The sequence below is a fragment of the Pithys albifrons genome, chromosome 5 (genome assembly GCF_047495875.1).
Source record: "Pithys albifrons albifrons isolate INPA30051 chromosome 5, PitAlb_v1, whole genome shotgun sequence".
NCBI classification, from domain to species: Eukaryota; Metazoa; Chordata; class Aves; order Passeriformes; family Thamnophilidae; genus Pithys; species Pithys albifrons.
Genome location: NC_092462.1, coordinates 60,210,150 through 60,229,049, shown reverse-complemented (window position 1 = coordinate 60,229,049; position 18,900 = coordinate 60,210,150). Strand labels below are relative to the sequence as shown.

Here is an 18,900-nt window from a genome sequence, read left to right as displayed (position 1 = left end):
TTATGAGACACTATCTAGATACTTCAGTATAATTTTAATCATAACACCAGATTGTCTCCAGTATAAACATGTAACATTTCAGTAAAGACCTGCTAAAGTACCTTGAAAGATGCGCAGGTAGTTCAGATACACATTGTCTTCTCCTAGAATTAGAAAAACTGAAATGAAGAGAGGGATTTACAATTGCTTGTAGAGCAGGAAGGTTAGTGAGCATTCTTTATCTCTTATTGTGTGAGTGGGAGGGCTCCCATCTTGAACAAACTGCTAGGCACAGTTGTTCATTTTTACATTAAGATGTCATTTCTCATTAATTTAAAGGACTCCAGTGCAAAATGAGGTGGCATGATTTCATTCTTAATAATCTCATAATGATTTCAATTTTGAGAAGATATTTAAGCATTGGAATAGATAAGGAGAATGTGGAAATTCAATCATTAGAGCTGTTTAAAACAAGTTGAACAAATATCTGTCAGGGATGACATAGGTATAGTTAATTCTTCCTTGAAGCAGAGGAATAGGCAGAATGACCTATTTGCTCTGGTTTTTTAGGAGTTGTGTGCAACTAGCTGTAGGTGCTTAAGTGCAAAACGTACTCTATGTCAAAGACCAGCTGCATTGAAATAAAGTTCAATTTAACATGAAGCTAAACAAGACATTTGTAGAAATCGTGTAATTATCCAAAATCAAACATAACTAATATCTAAAATTTTGAAGGAGATTGAAATTTTAGGAAAATACATAGAAGGTATCATGAGAAATGCTCAGAAACAGCACCCAAGAAACCTCAGCTCTGCTGTCTAACATTATCAAATAAAATTATTCCAGTGAGAGGCATTTTATGTTTCTAGTTCCAGATTCAAATGTTTGACTAAAAATAGAAATTATCTTTTTTTATTCTTTTTTTTTCTCCTTGTATCGTCATAGTGTTGCTATTAAGAATATAGCTAGCAGCTACTTTCATTAGGAGAAGCCTGTGATCTCAGCTGCAGGAAGAACAATGGAAACATGCTGTTCTTCTCAAAATGCCTCTGTGGATGTAAGCTTCTTCTGCTCTGCTTTTTCATCATGAGCTCTCTTCACACCAGTGCCACAAGCCTCAAAGCAGCCAGGGAAGAGCAGGGGCAGGCTGGGTTTCTGGGTACCCCTGTCACTGGGCATGGGCTGGGGATGTGCCTGTGGTATCTGCAGCAGAACCACTGGGCTGCTGTCCTCCACTGCTCTGGCTGGGCTGCTGTCCCCCATTGCTCTGGCTGGGCTGCTGTCCCTCACTGCTCTGGCTGGGCTGCTGTCCCTCACTGCCCTGGTTGGGCTGCTGTCCCTCACTGCTCTGGCTGGGCTGCTGCTCCTCACTGCTTTGGCTGGGCTGGTGCCATGGTCTGGCCAGCAGCCTCTAGACTGGATTTCTTAGTATTTTTCCTAGGAGGGAACACATCCTGTATCTCATACCATATGCTATAAAGGTAGCTGGGACTGATGGGTGGCCTGTTTTTCATACTGTGGACATTTGGGAGCTCAGCTGTAACCAACCCTATATCCATAAATAGGCCCTCAGAGAGCCAGGTCAGGGAGTCTGGTGGGCTACATTCTGACTGCTTATTTAGGCAGGGTATAGATGCAGCCTCATATTGGGAAGTCACTTCCACTTAGGAGAAAGTAACCATTTTGAAAGACAAATTTCCCATACTCTACATGAGATTTTCTGGTGAAAAACTTCTAAAAATACCGTTTACTGGCAAAAATGGTTGTTAATACTACAACATTGTGTTAAAGTCTTCCATAGCTTTAACTACTTGAACAGTGTGAAGAATCATCTGTTTTACTAAAACAGAGGAACAGAGTACTATTTTTATTCAAAATAACCTTTTAAAAAAAAATTAACACCCAAACTGACTACCCTGGTTTATTTATAAAATCCTAAAAATGTATAACTATTTTGGGCTTTCCCTCCTAACAAGGGGTTTTTATTTGGCAAGGCCGTGACATTCTGTGATCATTAGTTTGAGGTCTTCATTGACTGCTTGATGGACCTTGGAGTTGACATTGTTTTATGTCAGCATATCAGCTGCTAGAAAGTCATTGTCTTGTTGGCTTCACTGGATGAATTCTTGCAGGTGGAATTCAACTGAATGTGTAACAAGCAGTGTACAGTGATCTGATTATTTATCTTGTCAAATGGAATCCCTGGACATAACTGTCAATCTACCATTGACACTGAAGTATAACCAACTCTGTATTAAACTGTCCAGCTGTGATGTGGAGACGGCAGCAATTATTTACTTAGGGAGCATAACACACAGTGCTGAGGATGTTTGATATATGTGAGAGCCCATATAACAGTAACTGCTTCCTCAGTAGCCTTTTTGAGGATCTCCCAATCTCAAATTTTCACAACTGCTCCAAAACATGTTTGTCATATTTAGTGCAAATTGATGGAACATGCCCACAATTGTTTTTTTTTTTATTTAAAGTTTTCATCAATTACTTAATTCAGTGTAGCAGGGTACGATCAGCTAATGAAATTTCTAGATCTTGCCCAGCAACAACTTTCATTAGACTTCTTTAGCCGCAGTCATAGTACCACTGCAACTTTAAGGAATCTCCTTCGACTCGTGCTGCATGTTGTAGTTTAACCTGTCAGGCAGCTAAACACTACAGAACCACTTGCTCACTCCCCCAGTCCCTCTCTGTGAGGTGGGAGAGAGAACTAGAAAAAAGGTAAAACTTGTGGGCTGAGACAGTTTAATAGGACAGAAAGGCAAGGGAAAATTAACAATAATGATGAAAGAATATACAAAACAAGGAATGCACAATGGAATTGCTCACCACTCACTAACCAATGCACAGCCACTCCTCAGGCAGTGGCTGTCACTCCCCAGCCAACTTGCCTCAGGTTTTTTGTTCAGTATGATGCCAGATGGTATGGAATATCCTTTCAGTCCATTGGGATCAGTTTTCTTGGCTGTGTCCACTCCCAGCTCTTTGTCCACCCACACCCTCCTCACTGACAGGGCAGTATGAGCAGTTGAGTAGTCCTTGACTTAGTGTGTAAACACTGTTCAGCAGCAACTAAAACGTCAGTGTGTCATCCTAAATCCAAAACACAACACAGTACCAGCTAATAGGAAGAAAATTAGCCAGGACACCCCAGTTTTCCTGACAGGGCTTTTTCAATATGCTGTTTAATTGAGGCAACAATGACATGAAGAGACCTTTCAGTCATTTAATGCCAGATTCAGACAGTGAGACTTATGCCCAAAAATGTACTCTTGACATGCCCAGTTTGCCTCCTACCACTGAAGCACTGTTATATCTAGCAGACTTGTTTGGTCAGGACGAGCTGTAGAGAACAGTGGTGACTGGTTACATCTCTGGTATAGCTCCACTTCAGAGTTACCTGATCCTCTTTGGATCCTGTATAATTACAACAAATAGATAAAACAATAATTACTAACATCTTAATTACAACTATTTTTATAAAATACAGATTGTCCACAAGTTTTCAATTAATTTTAAGAAGGTTGCAAAAGTCTGTTGTTTTAAGATTATTCAGGTCAAAGAACAGATGTTAAATTTCTTTAAATAACCAATTTAATTTTAGCACAAATTAACAGATTTGTTCATTAATGATCAAAGCACTGATCCTGTTTTTAAAGGATGAGAATTGTAAGATGGGAGGGGTGTACTTTGTCCATAATAAAAATAGTAAATCTGCTTTAGAAGCAAGAGAGGTCTCCCAAAACTGTAGGGTTGTGGCCACGGTTTCCTCAGCAGAGCAGAGAACCTGATAACTTTTGTGATCAGGTGGGGGAAGTGGGCCTTTTTCAAAGAGATTCATGAAGGTGAGACTTTTTACAGTGGACTTGCTGTGAATTGGACCCAATGCCTCTTGTCCATCCTGTCCATCCTACTTCCTCTGACAGGCAGCCCCACGAGCAGGGCATGCTGCACATCCCTCTAGTGCCACCCTTCAGCCCTGTGGTACCTTCACAGATTGTTTTCTGCTTATCCTTTAAGTACTCTGGTCATCATAAACTTGTGTGCGGTCCCAGGCTATGAAGCCACACTTCATTTTAGACTCAAGAACCAGCTTTTAGAGGTCCCCTATGTTTGCAGAAATCTAAGCATCAGAAAATGCTGTATATTAACAAGTATCAGAGTCAGTGATTCCTGGTATTCCTGGGAATTAATTGGCTGTGTGAAATTTGAGAATTATACAGGTTCACTGCTAGAACTAAGTCACAATTAGTGCCAAGTGCTTTTACCAGTAAAAAAGCCCCATGGATTAGGCCTTACAGAATAAAGAAAACCTGCTTCTGAACTTTTTGCCGCAGTTGGATACTCAGTCATAGAATAGTCTACATACTGCCAGTACATTTACAATGTAAACGCTTTCTTTTCAAGGTCAGGGTTTTAAAGTACTAGACTGCTATTGAAACTGCAGGGGCAGAGCCTGAACAATTCTACTGGTTTTCTAAAAATAAGGAGCTTTATAGCTAAACTGCAGGATGTATTTTAAAAGAAAGAGTCTCAACATTTTTCTTTTTACTGCTACTTGTATCCCATCTCTGCCAATTTTTACTGCTTTACACAAAGGCACATTTATCGCAAGGCATGGCATAAAATCAACACTCTTCCATTCTTGCAGTTAAACTCCATCTTACAATATTTGTGATGCACCACAATATTCAAATGCATTAAAACAAAACCTGACCCACCAAAGGGAATATGAACTTACAAATAAAATGAAAGAAAAGGAGAATGCCTCCTTGGCTAGTTCATACTTCACAGCTGCAACTACTGTGCTGAATTTTACTTTAAAAATGTCATATGTTCATTTAAAACCTGCATTCCTCAATTACCTCATGAAATCCTAAGGTATCCTCAAGACTTTGAGGCATGAATGAGACAATCAGTTCTTTCATTACAAATGTTTAATTCTAATCAATCAGGGCATAGTATTCCCAAACTCTTAAAACTGTCTTGAAAATATTTATTGACCAAAGGGTGAAAATGTTTTTTCTTGTTATTGGAAAATATTTGCTGTTAACTCTGACAGCTTAAAATACTGAGGACTAATTTCTGGTCAGTTTGTAGCTGGGTGTACTGACAGAAAAACAGTGAGGTCTTGGTGTACACATAAGGTTACCAAAAGATTGTCCAGGGTTGCAAGTAAAAGGTCATATACCAGCTTATATCCATATTTTCCTGGAGGCTCTGGCAAATGATCATGTGTTTTCAAGTGCAGAGGACAGCTTGGTGTGTACTTGGCTGTTCTTGCTTTAAATTTTAGGGTGAGTTACTGTGTCTGTAGCTGGCTGAATCATCTGCTTTACTGTCCAAACATAAAGCCCAGAAAGTGAATTTAATTGCCACCAGTCTTGCTTTCCTGGCCCTCACTAAGCACCAGGAGTGAGGAAAAGCAGATGATAGTAAAAACCCACCCGGATGGATAACAATGACTCATCTCTCATCTTCTTCTGCAAGATTTTCTCTTTGGCTTTTAGTACCAGATTGAAAGCTAAAATACTTAACCTCTCTTTTATACACATCTGTAGATCTTGTTCTTCAATTACAAGCAAGTCAAGTACTGATGGTGTGTTATTTTTCACTAGCCAATGTAGTAAAAGGGTATTTTTTAGACACAAACTCTTTTTTTCTACATATTTGTCATTTAATAACAAAATAGAGATAAATGTGTTGATACTATACATAAATATTTTTGAAGTCAGAAGAATTGTGGCAATTTAATTGTACTAGTCCAAGTACGTCTTAGCTGAATTTGGTTACTGGACTGTCAACTTCATTTTTCTTCCCTAAACATTTTCAGTTGCATCAACACCCTTCAACCTTTTTTCTTTTTCTGTTTCTATTAAAATGTGCAAAAAATATAATGGGGACACTCTATCAATTCTTTTAGAAATAACAGAATTGTATTTGATGAAATTGGTGCAACTTTTAGGACAAGACTCAGCTACGAAATGTTTCCATTATTTAGCATATAGAAGCTTACATATGGTTTGCTATCACTGCTACCCAGCACCAAAGCCAACATCTCAGTCTGTGCAAAGAAACAGGAGGACAGCCAGTGGGTGGGATCAAAGCATGAAACAGAAGGAGGGAGAGGGAGTGAGTGGGGGAGAGACTGTGTGCATATGTCCAGAGGAATTAGTGCATCCGTTAGGGAGATGAAGGACCAAGATTCATATTCTTATGTATGATCCACAAAATTTGCTTAAATTCAGCTCTACCAGATCCCCCATGGGAAAGTTATTTGATTACTCTGTACTTTCCAAATGACTCTCCTTAGAGATATTCTGTTATGAATAAATAAAAGATATTCCTTGGAGCAGGGATATTCTGTTCATGTTACTTACCAGTATTCTGTATATTCTGTCTCTTTTTGTTCCTGTGCTAACTACGTTAAGTGAACAGCAGCAGTGGGATGGATGGAAAGTTTCATCTTAAATTGACCCAGGGGATGAAAAATGTTGGTTAGAGTTCTTGCTGTGAATGAGAGCAGAGCATGGCTGCAGAATGTGTCTGACTCCTTGGGATCCTGCTCGAGGAGCAAACCTGATCTGAACTAGGTGCCCAGATCTAGGTGGGTCAGGCTCTGTGCGCCCTGAGACTTGTACTCCCCTCTGAACTGCAATTGTATCTAGAAAAGCAGCTCTCTCTTCTGCCAAAAGAGTTCTCTGCTCCCATAGGTTCCTAAATCAGGAATGGAGATGGTATTAGATGACAATCATCTATGAGTAAGATATTTCCGTGGCTAAGTTGCTCTGAAGATTTATTCATAGCTTTTACTGAAATCAGAGTGAAATGCTCATCTAGAATCCTCTGCTAGTCAGCCTTTAGGAGTTTTGAAGGGAAAGGAATGTCTGGCCATCATCTGTGTTATTAAATTTTATTTTTGATGCCTCCATAGATTTTATAGTTTTGCAAAAACACGTAGCAAACACGGAATTTATTGCTCATAGTTTATCCAGGAAATGTGTCATAGTACAAGATGAACTGAACATAAAATATAGTTAACAAGTATATGGCAATGGTCTGTAAAACTGTTAAATAGATCAATAAATAATTCCAGTGATAGCATATTGAATTTCAGTGAAAACCAACAGTTTCAAAATGCTGAATTTTGCTTTTCTAATGACTAAGTCTGTGTCACTTTACCATAAATACTCAACTTTAGCAATTATCATCAATGCCCTATTCAACAAATTTCTAATTTTAACAAATGTGATTTACTATAGTAGTGAATTGTTGATACAATACCTATTCTTTATTCCTTGATGATTTAAATCCATGAGTTGATTATAGAAGTAAAAATGTCTGCAGGGAATTTTTCAGTATGTTGAAGGAATAGAATAGGGGAAAAAGGCAGTACTTGTTACATGTTAGGGATATAGAACTGAAGGTCTCCTGATATTTGAGTTAACTGACATCCAGAAAGCTGGCAGCATCCAATTCTTTAGGGAGAAGCTCAGCTCTCCGAGCTTGCCTGAGTAGAAGGATTTGTTCTAGCACATTTGCTATGGTTAATTGGAGTTTATATGGGGAGACCTTCAATACTGTAGTGCTGAAAGTTGCAGTACCCACCCTTGTCACCCTTCCATCTCAGGCATCCAAAATGGAAGATTGTGAATGGGAAGAGTCAGACACTGGAGATATTTCCAGAAGGGAAAGAAGACTTCCAGACCTGAACTGGGAATCAAAGGCAGCTCTCCAGGAACCAGAGCTGGAAAGGGTAAATAATTTCAAAGCACTGATTTTAGAAGGAGTTAACTGAAAATATTAAAAATAGAGTGCTGTGAATCAATTTATGTAACAAAAATACTGAATAAGCTATTAGACCAGGCACCAGACATGTGGTCAACAGGGACTGTGCCCATCAGATGTGTTCATATTAGGCATGAAATATATCCTGACAATGCCAAGAAGCTTAGAGCTCTGGATGGTTCCTAAAGAGGCACCGGATCAAGCTTCTGCCAGAAGGGGAATGTTCACTGTGAGCCAAATGGGCTTCCCACAATTGAAAAATATTCCTAGGTACAAGTTCATAGCAAAAAAAAGATTTCATTATAATTTGTTAATTTGGGCACAATGCTCAACAAAGCTCCCCTGTTTCATGTGTCAGTTGCTAGGCTGAAAATTAAAGGATACAATTATAGGCACCCAAACACAAAAAGTTACGGATATTTCATCCTTCTTCTCTGCAACACACTCAGTAACTTCCATCGGTAAACACCCTGGAATATGTAATACTGAGCCTAAAATCTACACTCTCCTATCAGACCTAATTGTCCAGTTACAGCCGGTCAGAGCCTCCTTCCCTTTCACATAAAATAAATTGATTGACCATGCAATTCTTCTTCCTATCAGACCATATACTAAGTCTGTATGGCTTATGGAATGTGAGCAATTTTTCCACATTGGTCTGGTTGTTCTCACTCTGGTTCATCTCATTCCCCACCATCCTTCTCACCCCCTCAGCCTTCCTGAGTTTTACAATAACACTTTAATGGTTTTGTGATCTACTAAGCATGAACATTGTGTAATGTGTCTGGAAGCTGTAGTTCACTATCTATATATTAATACATGTGGAATAATTTAATAAAAAATAATGGGTTCAACTTCTAGATACAAAAAGTATTTTGATGTCTTAGATAAGTTGCTAAAATCACTTAAATCCATAGGGAATTAATTATATATGTGAAAAGTAGAAAACTCTAGAGGAACCATTTAATTTTGAGAAAAAATATAAAGCCCAATGGCTATTACAACAACTGTTGTATTATAATAGCAATAAATTTTCTGCATGCATGAGATATACTGATAAAACAGAAAGTTTAGGAACTTATACTGCTGAGAGCTGTATGATCACCAGTAATCCCACTGCTTTCAGTGAGTGTACTGGGTACTGACTAGTTCTGAATAAACAAATGTATGTGGAAAATTAGTTGGATTTTTGTTCCCTCTGATCATTATTTAAACAAGAGTTTTCACATTCATGGCAGCAATTTTTGCCCCTGAAAACAGTATATGATTATGTGTCTATAACAACAATAGGAGAAATATTATTTTTTGGTTTTAGGTAAGTTTTTACACATTATGAAGTATTAATTGCATGTTTAAGCAAATAATCAAGTTTTTTTCACAGTGCAAATGTTTGTGCCATTCAATTTGTCTTCTTAGTTCTTCCTCATTTCTCTCTCTCTCTCTCTCTCTCTCTCTCTATATATATATATATATATATATATATATATGCTGCAGTACTCAGCACCAAGCATCTCAAATTGGCATGAAAATATTACCTCACGTGCACATTAAAATGATTTATCAAATGTAAGTGGACTATTTATCATTGGAAAAGATCATAGTTTCTGACACCTTATTTAGTTCGTTTATATACCCTGAGACAGAGTATTAACTGAAACTAACTTTTCTTGCCTTCACAGAGCTGGTCTAGCAGGGACAGATCATGAACCAAATCTTTGATCTTGATTCTAATTTGGTGCTAGCTGAAACTGAGAGCTACTTTTTCAGTTGTTCAGCTCCACATGCTGAATGTAGGGCAGACCTCTAAGAAAGTGGAGATTTCCCTGGAGACTCCAGGTTTCAGCTCCACTCTGGCATATTTGTAGAAGTCTTAACAAAGGTCTCACAGTTTACTAACATCACGATTCCTATAAATCCATGCAATTACTGTAGACCTTAAAGAGGTCAAGAAAGGTTTTTGTTGGGTTTTTTTTTGTGTATTTGGGAGTTTGTTTGTTTGTTTGTTTGTTTTTTACTTGTTTTTTCTCTGTAGGTGCTCCTGCTAAAGAAAGATCTCATCTTTTTATAGACTTTTTAGAGACTGTTCTGCTCTGCTCAAAACTACTTGTAGCTGTATCAGAGTATGAAACCTTGTGCCATCCAATACCACACAGAAATTTCTGAACTTGTGGTGGGAGTTACTGTGTTTGTGATGTGTTATTCTCACTTCTGGTCCCGGAAAAGGCTCAGACTGGCACTCTTTTGGAGGCTATTTGCACTGGACTTGGCTGAACTGCACAGAAATACTTATAGCCTAGGATCAATCCATGCCTGGATCAAAGTCCAGTCTGATCCTGCTGAGACGGAAAGTTTTTCCAATGCCCCCAATCCTTGCTTTAGCATTGTCTACTTCATATTGCAGACTAGGTGCTGACTCTTTGATGACAATCTATCCAAGAGAATTCTGTGTTGCACACAGATCATCTTCACCCAAGTTAAATCATCTCAGTTACTCTTCCCAGCTTAGGCCCTCCCCTAAAACCACATCAGAGGCAGTTCTGTCTTATCTGTGCTGCTCTTTCAGGCTTGTCAAGAGAAGTCTTTTGTGTTTGTGGGGAAAGTTGATGCAGAGGCACACAAAGTCAGGAACTGAGATTTGAGGGGGTTTTGCTGCCTGAACTTCCTGTGTTCCTGATCTGTGAGCTCGGCTATGACAAATTATTGGAGGGGTAGACCCCAAAGGGAAGGCAGTTCAGTGGCTAAGAATCTGTCACACTTGTCCAGTTTGATGTGAGAGAAAGGAAGTGGCAGTGTTGCAGCCCCAGGGATTGCCAGGCATGGTGCTGACCTCAGTTAGGTTGGTGCCGATACGTGAATTCAACTTGCAGCCCATCTGCACTGGAATTACACTTCATCCATGTGTGTGTTTTGTTTAAGCCTTCTTTTGCTCCTTTGTTTGCTTTTCTTCATATGAGTATGTAGGCATGGCTTAGGTAAGGAAAGGAATAAGTGCCTTATCCAATCCTGCCTGCCATTTGGATGTGTCTCTCGAAGTGACATTGCTCGTTCCCATTGGATGCCCCAGATAAGTCAGCAGTGCTCTGCTGTCAGTGGCATTACCGAGCTACACCTCCCGCCTCAGGAAGGGCTCTTGCCTTCCCTCACAGATGAGATGGACAGTGCAAAAGACTCAATTCACCATTAACAGCTTGCTATACTTTGCCTTCCTGTTTGGGTTCATTTAGAGTTTGTAAGGCATTGCTCATATACTCGGACTCTCTCTTCTGCTTTGGGAGTTTTGAGCAGCTTCATGTTCTACCAGTAGATAAGTTTTGAATGGATCCCTTCTTCTCTGCCAAAACTCTACTGCACCAATTTGGCCAAGCTGCTGATTTTATTTGCTTTTAGGCACACTTGCACAGTTTGTTAATGCAGTATAAAAAGCCTAAATAACAAATTACACCATCTTCACATTTCACTTAAGCACTCTTTCACTTCCTACAAATAAAATGCTCAATGTTCTTATAGTCCAAGCTACTTTGTGCGTGGCCTCTGTATTTGCTGTTTATTTAGGAACAAGATTGTGGAAGTTCAGGTAATTTCAAATGTTGGTTTTCAAATATATTCTTGGTATAATTTTTGGATTATTCCTTTTTATCACATCTTAACTTTGAATATCAGAAATCCTTCTCCTGTGGTTAAGGGTAGTTTTTGCCAACCTAATTTCAAATGGACTTTAAAAATTCAGTCTTTTTAGCTCTTTAGGTTTGATTGTGCATGGCTTGTAGGATTATAGATTCTTAGTTTTAATGTCTATTTTTGAATGCTGGTTTGGGGTCAATGGTTAGAAACTCTCAGTATCATTTTTAGTTCTGAGATATCCTTTTGATTTACATGTCTGAAGCGACAAAACCTCTTATTGTTATCATTTTTGAAAAATTGCCAAGATACAGCCAAATGCTTGCTGCTCAGAACTGGTTCTTGCCTTTGTGTCATGTACTGTAGAATTCATTATTGTAATGCCTTGTTTACTTACATTTCTTTCTGGTGATAATAGGCTTTTCAGCCTTCAGCATTCAAGGCCTTTGTCCGCAGAGGAAAAGAAAAATCAGGCAAAACATCAGGCTCTTTCATCAAGCTTTTCAAATCTGATTTCAAAACTTTGCTGTTAACCATTTCAGTGTCATAATAGAGGAACAGAGACCTTCACAATAAGAGATCCAGAATCAGAAATACCTCTGCAGGGAAACAGCTTTTGTTCCTAAAGCTGTTTGGATGCAAAGCATATTATCCAAGATTCATATTCTCCTTTCAGTAGTAAGGGCTGCCTACCTCCCTAAATACATGAATTTTCCTGTTCCTTTAAGAATGGCAGCCAAGCTAATGGGTTTCAAAAAGAAGTTGAATAATTTTCAACCAATTATATCTTTTTAAAACCAAAACATTACGTGAAAAAAAACTACTGACCTTATCAAACATGTTTTATGAAAAATGATTTTTCCACTTTTTAATAGAACGCGTACACAAAATGATAGTTTAGCTATAAACATATTCTGTGTGACCATTAAAGAAGAGAACAAGCTTTCTTTGCCATCAACAAACCTGCAGATCTGACAATGCATGTGAACGTAATAAATAAGTTTCTGTTTTTCAGATAATTTAATCTTTTTTTTAAATATTAATTTTACTGCTGTTAGAGTTTCTCATATTTCCTATGATGCTTTTAAGTTTGTGGTGCCTTGCTGGTTTGATATCATTGATGTGTGGCTCAGGAGAATGCTGTAGAAAATTCGTTTTAATTCCAGCAAACAGAAATAATTGCAAAGGACTATGCAAAGGACAAACTTTTGTTCTCACATTAGATTCTCATCGCATTTTCCAGAAAAGATCTGCTCATCAATTGAACCCTGGTCATTTTGGGCACTGGACATGGTGGTGATTCAATGGGAGTGAACAAGAGAAACGTGTCATCCTGTGCTTGAAGATCACACAGGGCAAGTTAAAATTCACCAGTTTTCTGACTGCTCAGTGGTTGGCTTTGCAGTTGTGAGCTCTTCAGGCCTGTCTCCCTCTTCATTAGTCATTTGTCTTATGGGTTCTTACGATTTTGTCAAATATAAAGCAGCTAGGCTGAAACCTTCTGTGCTTCACTTCTGCTCCATGTGATACTTTCTGAGATCTTGGATAACAGTATTTTCAGAGTTATGACTTTTCCAGAGTTAAGACTTTTCCAGAGTTAAGACTCTCTTTCTAGAGTTGAAACACTGCTTTTTAAAAAAGACTCTAACATGCTCGTATTTATAGCAGAATTTGAAATCTGGCTAAGGGGGTTGGTTTGGTATCAATGACATTCCCTTTTATCAAGCTCATGAAAACTCACCTGTGTTTTCTTCTTGCCCTTTTGTGACACATCAGAGTTTTGTGACTAATTGTCTGTAGATTTCACTTACAGTGAGCAGGCTCCATCTTCTTACAACTCCTGTCTGCCAGTTAGACTATTCTGTCCCTGAGCCTTCCCCCAGCATAACCAAAACATATTAGCTCAGACTCCCTAGGAAGGCTGCAGCTCTGCTGAAAGCACTTGCCAAGTGAGAATGCTGGCACTGTCTGTATCAGCAAGATGCTTCTTCTGAAAGACCTCTTGGTCTACAGCAACTGTGCATCTTCAAGTAGACTGATGAGTCCTGTGACCTCTGGATCTCTTGAATGTATGGCTAGTTTGGGAGGTTGTTTACCTGATGCATAAGCTCTGACTAGCCACTTTTCAAATACCAAAGCGATGCATATGAGTACCTACACTTCCCTATGCAACACAGTCCATTTGGAAACATATCACAGGCCCCATCAGCATAGTGGGAGAGTATTTTTCTTTTCCCATAACTTATGTAGTACCTACTGATGGCTATATATCATTACTTGAATTTCAACCATAAAAAAGCAGGAGCATATTTAAATATGGGATTGAGTATTTTAATAAACTGCACACATTTGAAAATAGGACAGTTCCTATTTTACTGTAAAACAAACCTTTATTAATTGAAGTCAGGATTCATGAAAACAAACATTACCTTGTGCTTTATAAGCATCTTATGGATGTATAATAAACTACTTTTTTCATAATGAGTCTTGTAATACTATAAAGAGTTGAATCTGAAGTAAAATATGTTTGGAAATGTATTCTTTAATGAGTGCATACTGCAAGCACATCCATCTGTAAAGCTGAACTTTAGCATTCAGGTAATAACTGTGCTGTAAGTTTGGCATCCATCTTATGGTCAGCACTATGGCACTAAAATAATTAAGAAATATTAAGTGCCTTATGATCCTCCATTTGAAATGCTGCATTAGAAACTGAGTTTTCCTGTTATTTTTCTTCCTGTGTTTGGCAGAGAAGTTTCTTTTCCTTTAAGGCTGCTGGAACTTGGTGAAGTCCCCACATTCTGGGCATTCCTGTGGGTTTTGAATTGCACTTAATGGGTGAACATATGAATATATAAAAATGCTCTACCCCCAGACATAAATTATTCATACCAATAGGCCACTCCTACTGCTTCTGCACAGGCTCTGGAAGTTGGATGCATGGACAGACCGATATTTCTAAGTGCTTTAGCATGAATCATGTTGGAGAGGTGCTAAGATAGCCAGCAATTCCCTAAAGATAGAGTGTATGTGCTTTCTTCTTGAAGCCTGTGCTCATAAGAAACTGTTGACTTATTCCCCAACTAAAGTGCTTTCAAAAAAATCCTTCTCTCTACATTAAGTAAAACACTTCAGCCTTCATTAGGAGGTCTAAAAGTGAGCAAGAACATTAAAGAAAAGACTTGCAAACAACTAAGATATGATCCTGAGCCTGCAACAAGAAGCCTTCAGACGGCATTAAAGCAGGACTGAGACTGCAGCTTGTCAAACACCAAATTCACCTGACAAAGAGAAAGTGAGAGAGGGAGAATGAATGTGTAAAGCCAAGATAGGAAAGTTTGTTGGTGTGAGGATGCTTCATCCCCAGACTTCAGATCAGCTTCAGTGTGCAGTGGAGACCTGCAGGCTGGCTGGGACAGTGTCTTGGGAAATGCAAGCAGAGGTCTTACACCTGTACAGCTGTTGGTTTTCAGGCTATATATGAAAGTCTTGACCATAGGGGTTTTCCCCCTTATTTAATTCTGTGATGACAGCAGATCCCAATTCAGCAGAGAGCAACCCTCTGTGAATGTCAGTGGGATTTACACACATACACAAGTGCTTTGCTGAATTAGGGCCGATGCCACTGATGATATCAGTATGTGAGAACCAAAGAGTAGGGATGTAATTGACTCATGAACCAAAACTCAGAAAGCTGGCATTAAAAACTGCAAAATGAGTTAATAGTTCATCTTAGCACCCACAGGTAGTTGAAGACAGATAAATGGGATTTTAAGCAAGGACTCTAAAGAGGTTTCTAATTGCTCAATTTTTTTTAACTTTTATATTTTATGTCATTGATTCATTTTTACTCAAAATGTTTAAAACTAATTGCAGTGTTATTTAAAATAATTTTCTCTTACATCAGAAGATATGAAGTTCTACCACATAAAACTGAACCAATTATTTCACTCATTAGGAATTACTTCTTGATTAACAAAAGCAGTATGTTAAACTTAAAAGAAAAAAGATACAGTTCTTCAAATCTTCAGTCAGAATCAGAGGAAAAACTCTCAGAAGTTAAGATCTCTTGTACAAGCAGATCAATATAAAGTATAAGGTCAGTGCACTTGTTTAGAATTTAAGGACTACTGTAGGATCTGAATGTTTCTTTTTCTTAGTTTTATGTTTGGTCATCTTAAAATAAAACAGATTAAAATTGATTGAATTTCCTTACATTTATGTAATTAATATATCCTCATTAGAAATCAATTAGCTCTGATAATCCCCATTGGTGCCATGGTTGATAAACTGAATGCCAATCAGTGTAACAAAAACAGTGAAATATAATTTCTTGCTGTTCCAAGTAATGATCAACTAATCAGCAGTAAATTTAATCAGAACATATCAGCATCAATCAGTCATATTAATGCTTGCAAACTACAATAGCCAGCTACGTCTGACAAGTTATGGGTATGGAAACAACTGTAGCCCCTGTGCACATTTAAGTACATGGTTTATACATATATGTGGAAGCAGTTTAAACAAACAAGAATATAAAAGTCCCATGAATGAAATAGTTACCCTGGTAGTGAAAGTCTATTGCTTGAACAGCCTACAGTTTCTAAAATCTATACTGTGCTTTATTATTAATGGATGCAAGAGACTCATAATCAATGCCAGCTTTTCTGCATGTGCTATATATGCGTCTGTACTGCCTGTTCAGACAGACAAGCTTTAGTCTCTTCCCTCTTGCTGGTGGGCAGTAAGTAGGGAGAAAAATGGACCTAACTGATGCATTTTCCTGGATTTCTCTTCCTTAATTAAACAGTAAGGAGCAGATAAATCTCCAGCTGTATAGAGTCTGCCTACCAAAGGGGACTCAAAAAGACTGAAGATGTCCTTCTGGAGAAGAGCCTGGCAGGACTTTTTAGCGGGGACCCAGACAACAATAAAAATGGCTTCTAGGGCAGTTCCCAATTTTTTATTGGGTTGTTTTCATCCCAGTCATCAAAATTCAAGCTCTTTAATGAAGAACTTGATTTCCAGTATATAGGATATGTGGGAATTTATTCATTCCGGTGGTGTAAATACAGACTTCACTATTCAGGTCTTGACCTTTAAGAGGCTCGTATTTGTAGTGTTTTATTCTGCACCACACATGTTCATGGTAATGACTGAAGATCTGAAGAAGCATTTTGAAGGGTATTTATTTGATATTAAGAGAAACATTTTAATTTGTCTTCAAATAGACCACAAGTGTACATCAGAGCAGTGTACATCTGTTTGGGGTTAGTTTCTATGGCTGAATGAGTATTTTGTAGAAAATAACCTACTTAATTGATTTAACCTTTCTCTGTTTGCATATTTTCTGAAGATGCTTTATAATTTTCTTGAATTAGAGGAAATTACTCTTTCCATAGGTTCTCTGAAGATCACCTGTAGGTGGTTTACATTTGAATGACTCAGTATTTAAAATTAAAAATGTAAGATAATTCTGAACTCCACTTGCCACATATCATTATTTCTATTCACAAATTAGGAAAGATTTCTGATGAAAATGATCTGAGCTACCAGTTTAACTCCACTTTGTGAATAGTGTCATTATTCTCAAACGTTCTTCAACACTCTTGCCTGTGAACTCATCTGCAGGAATAGTCACAGAAAGTAAATGGAAAGAAGACAAACAGCCAAGACACGTTCACTGTTTCACTTGAGTGAATATTCTTAGAAAATATTTAGAAATATTGGCTCTGTTATTAGTTATATAAATATTCATACAAATCTGTCTATCAGATTGCCTCCCTGAAATTACTCAGGCTTTTTTAGGAACTTGGAGAGGAAAGTCTCTTAAAAATATATTTCTGCACATTTTCCAGAAGTATAATAGACTGGATATGGCCTTATAAATTACAGGCTTTCCCATACTCATCCAGTCATGGGGCCAAATCTCAAAGTTAACTTTAATGGGATTTTGGCTCAGCAAGGTTGGAGGAAGGGCAGCAGAATTTAGTCTATGATTTATACTGCTTTCAGAAATTGCTCAGTGGAAAAAAAATACAGCAGTGGTACTTAGGCAGTACAGTTGCATGTAATTTATTTTCTGCATAACCCACATGAAATTTAATAAGATACAAAAAAGTCACATTTTTGACTGAAGTCTTACAAATTCTAGCTTTAGTGAAGATAACTACTGGCTATTCAAATTAGTTGATCAAGTAAGGCAAAAAGTGGAAAACATCTATTCATTTAAATGTGCTTTATTTGATTATTTTTATTTTTTAAAAGGGGATTTTCATTTCACAAAATACACTAACATGTGATAGAAGTTAGGAAATGTGCTGTAGTTGTGTTCTCAGTGGGGATGAAAAATGAGAATGCTCCTAGAGTCTAGGGAGATAGGGTTCAAGCTCCAGGACTAGGAGCTATATTAGTCTCTAGGATAAAAAGACTGATTTTCATTCAAGACAGTGGTACCCACTGCCTAAAAAAATAATACATATAAAAAATCTGCATGTACAAACTTCCTTTGTAGAATATCATAAGTTGGAACAATTACCATAAAGAAAACTTTAGTAAGCTATCTGCTTTGGTAACTTTTCCATGGATTTTTATACACACTTGTGTATCTTAGATGATCAGATACCAAGATAAAGTGGCAATGAAACCCTGATGTAGTCAATTCAAACAAGTTTGTGGCAAATAAATGGAATTTGGTGAATAACATTGTTTATTGACTCAATGAGGTAAACCTAAAAGCAAAGCAAACCAAAAAGCAAAGCAGAGAGCTGCCTGCATCCATGGGGGATTACAGCCAGCCTGCCACCCAAGGAAGAACTGCAGCCACAGAGGCTTTGCTGTTCACTTAAGGAATCAGGCATCCTCTGCAGAAAAAAATCATACAAAGTGCACAATTATATATATATATATAATTTTACTTACGTCCAGTAGTAATTCTTCTTTTGGAACATGCATGTTGATTACAGATCCAGGGATTATAATAAATCCCCAACGCAACCCAAACAAAACAAAAATGTCCCAAATTTTAATTGCTAGCAGTTCAGTAAAGCTTGTTGCATGTAGCCACACGGCTAGTATGTGCTTGTTGTTCCCTACAACCATAGCACAGCATCTGAGAGACACTGGGTTTACATCTGGAGCAAGGATGACTCACATTAGACATTGAAACAGATTGCCTGGTGCATCTTCAGTGCTGGAGGTCTGTATGAAAGAATTATATAAATATTTGTCAGAAATGTAGTAGATATGGCTAATCCTGCCTTGGTGCAAGGGGCTGGACCCTCAGAAGCTTCCCAGACTTATGATTTAAAAGACAAAGCTATAGCTTGGGTCGAAGCTATGTGTTCAATAAACAATAATCAGAAAATCCTCACTATTATATTCTTTTGGCACCTAAAATTACATTTAAATTTGACCTAAAAATTTTATTTCCATATTTCCCTAGAGGTAAATAGAAAGATAATCAGAGATTATTTTTTGGTTGTTTTGGTTTTTGGTGGT

General features: G+C 37.9%; 1 protein-coding gene across 1 annotated transcript in view; it reads right to left on the bottom strand.

The window, feature by feature from the left end:
• Nucleotides 1-3,375: 3,375 nt before the first annotated feature.
• Nucleotides 3,376-18,900, bottom strand: part of LDB2 (LIM domain binding 2) — a 249,489-nt gene continuing 233,964 nt past the window's right edge. The window contains exon 8 of the mRNA XM_071556750.1: nucleotides 3,376-3,411. Coding sequence (XP_071412851.1) covers nucleotides 3,391-3,411 — 21 coding nt within the window. The 3' untranslated portion in view covers nucleotides 3,376-3,390. The remainder of the gene's footprint in view (nucleotides 3,412-18,900) is intronic.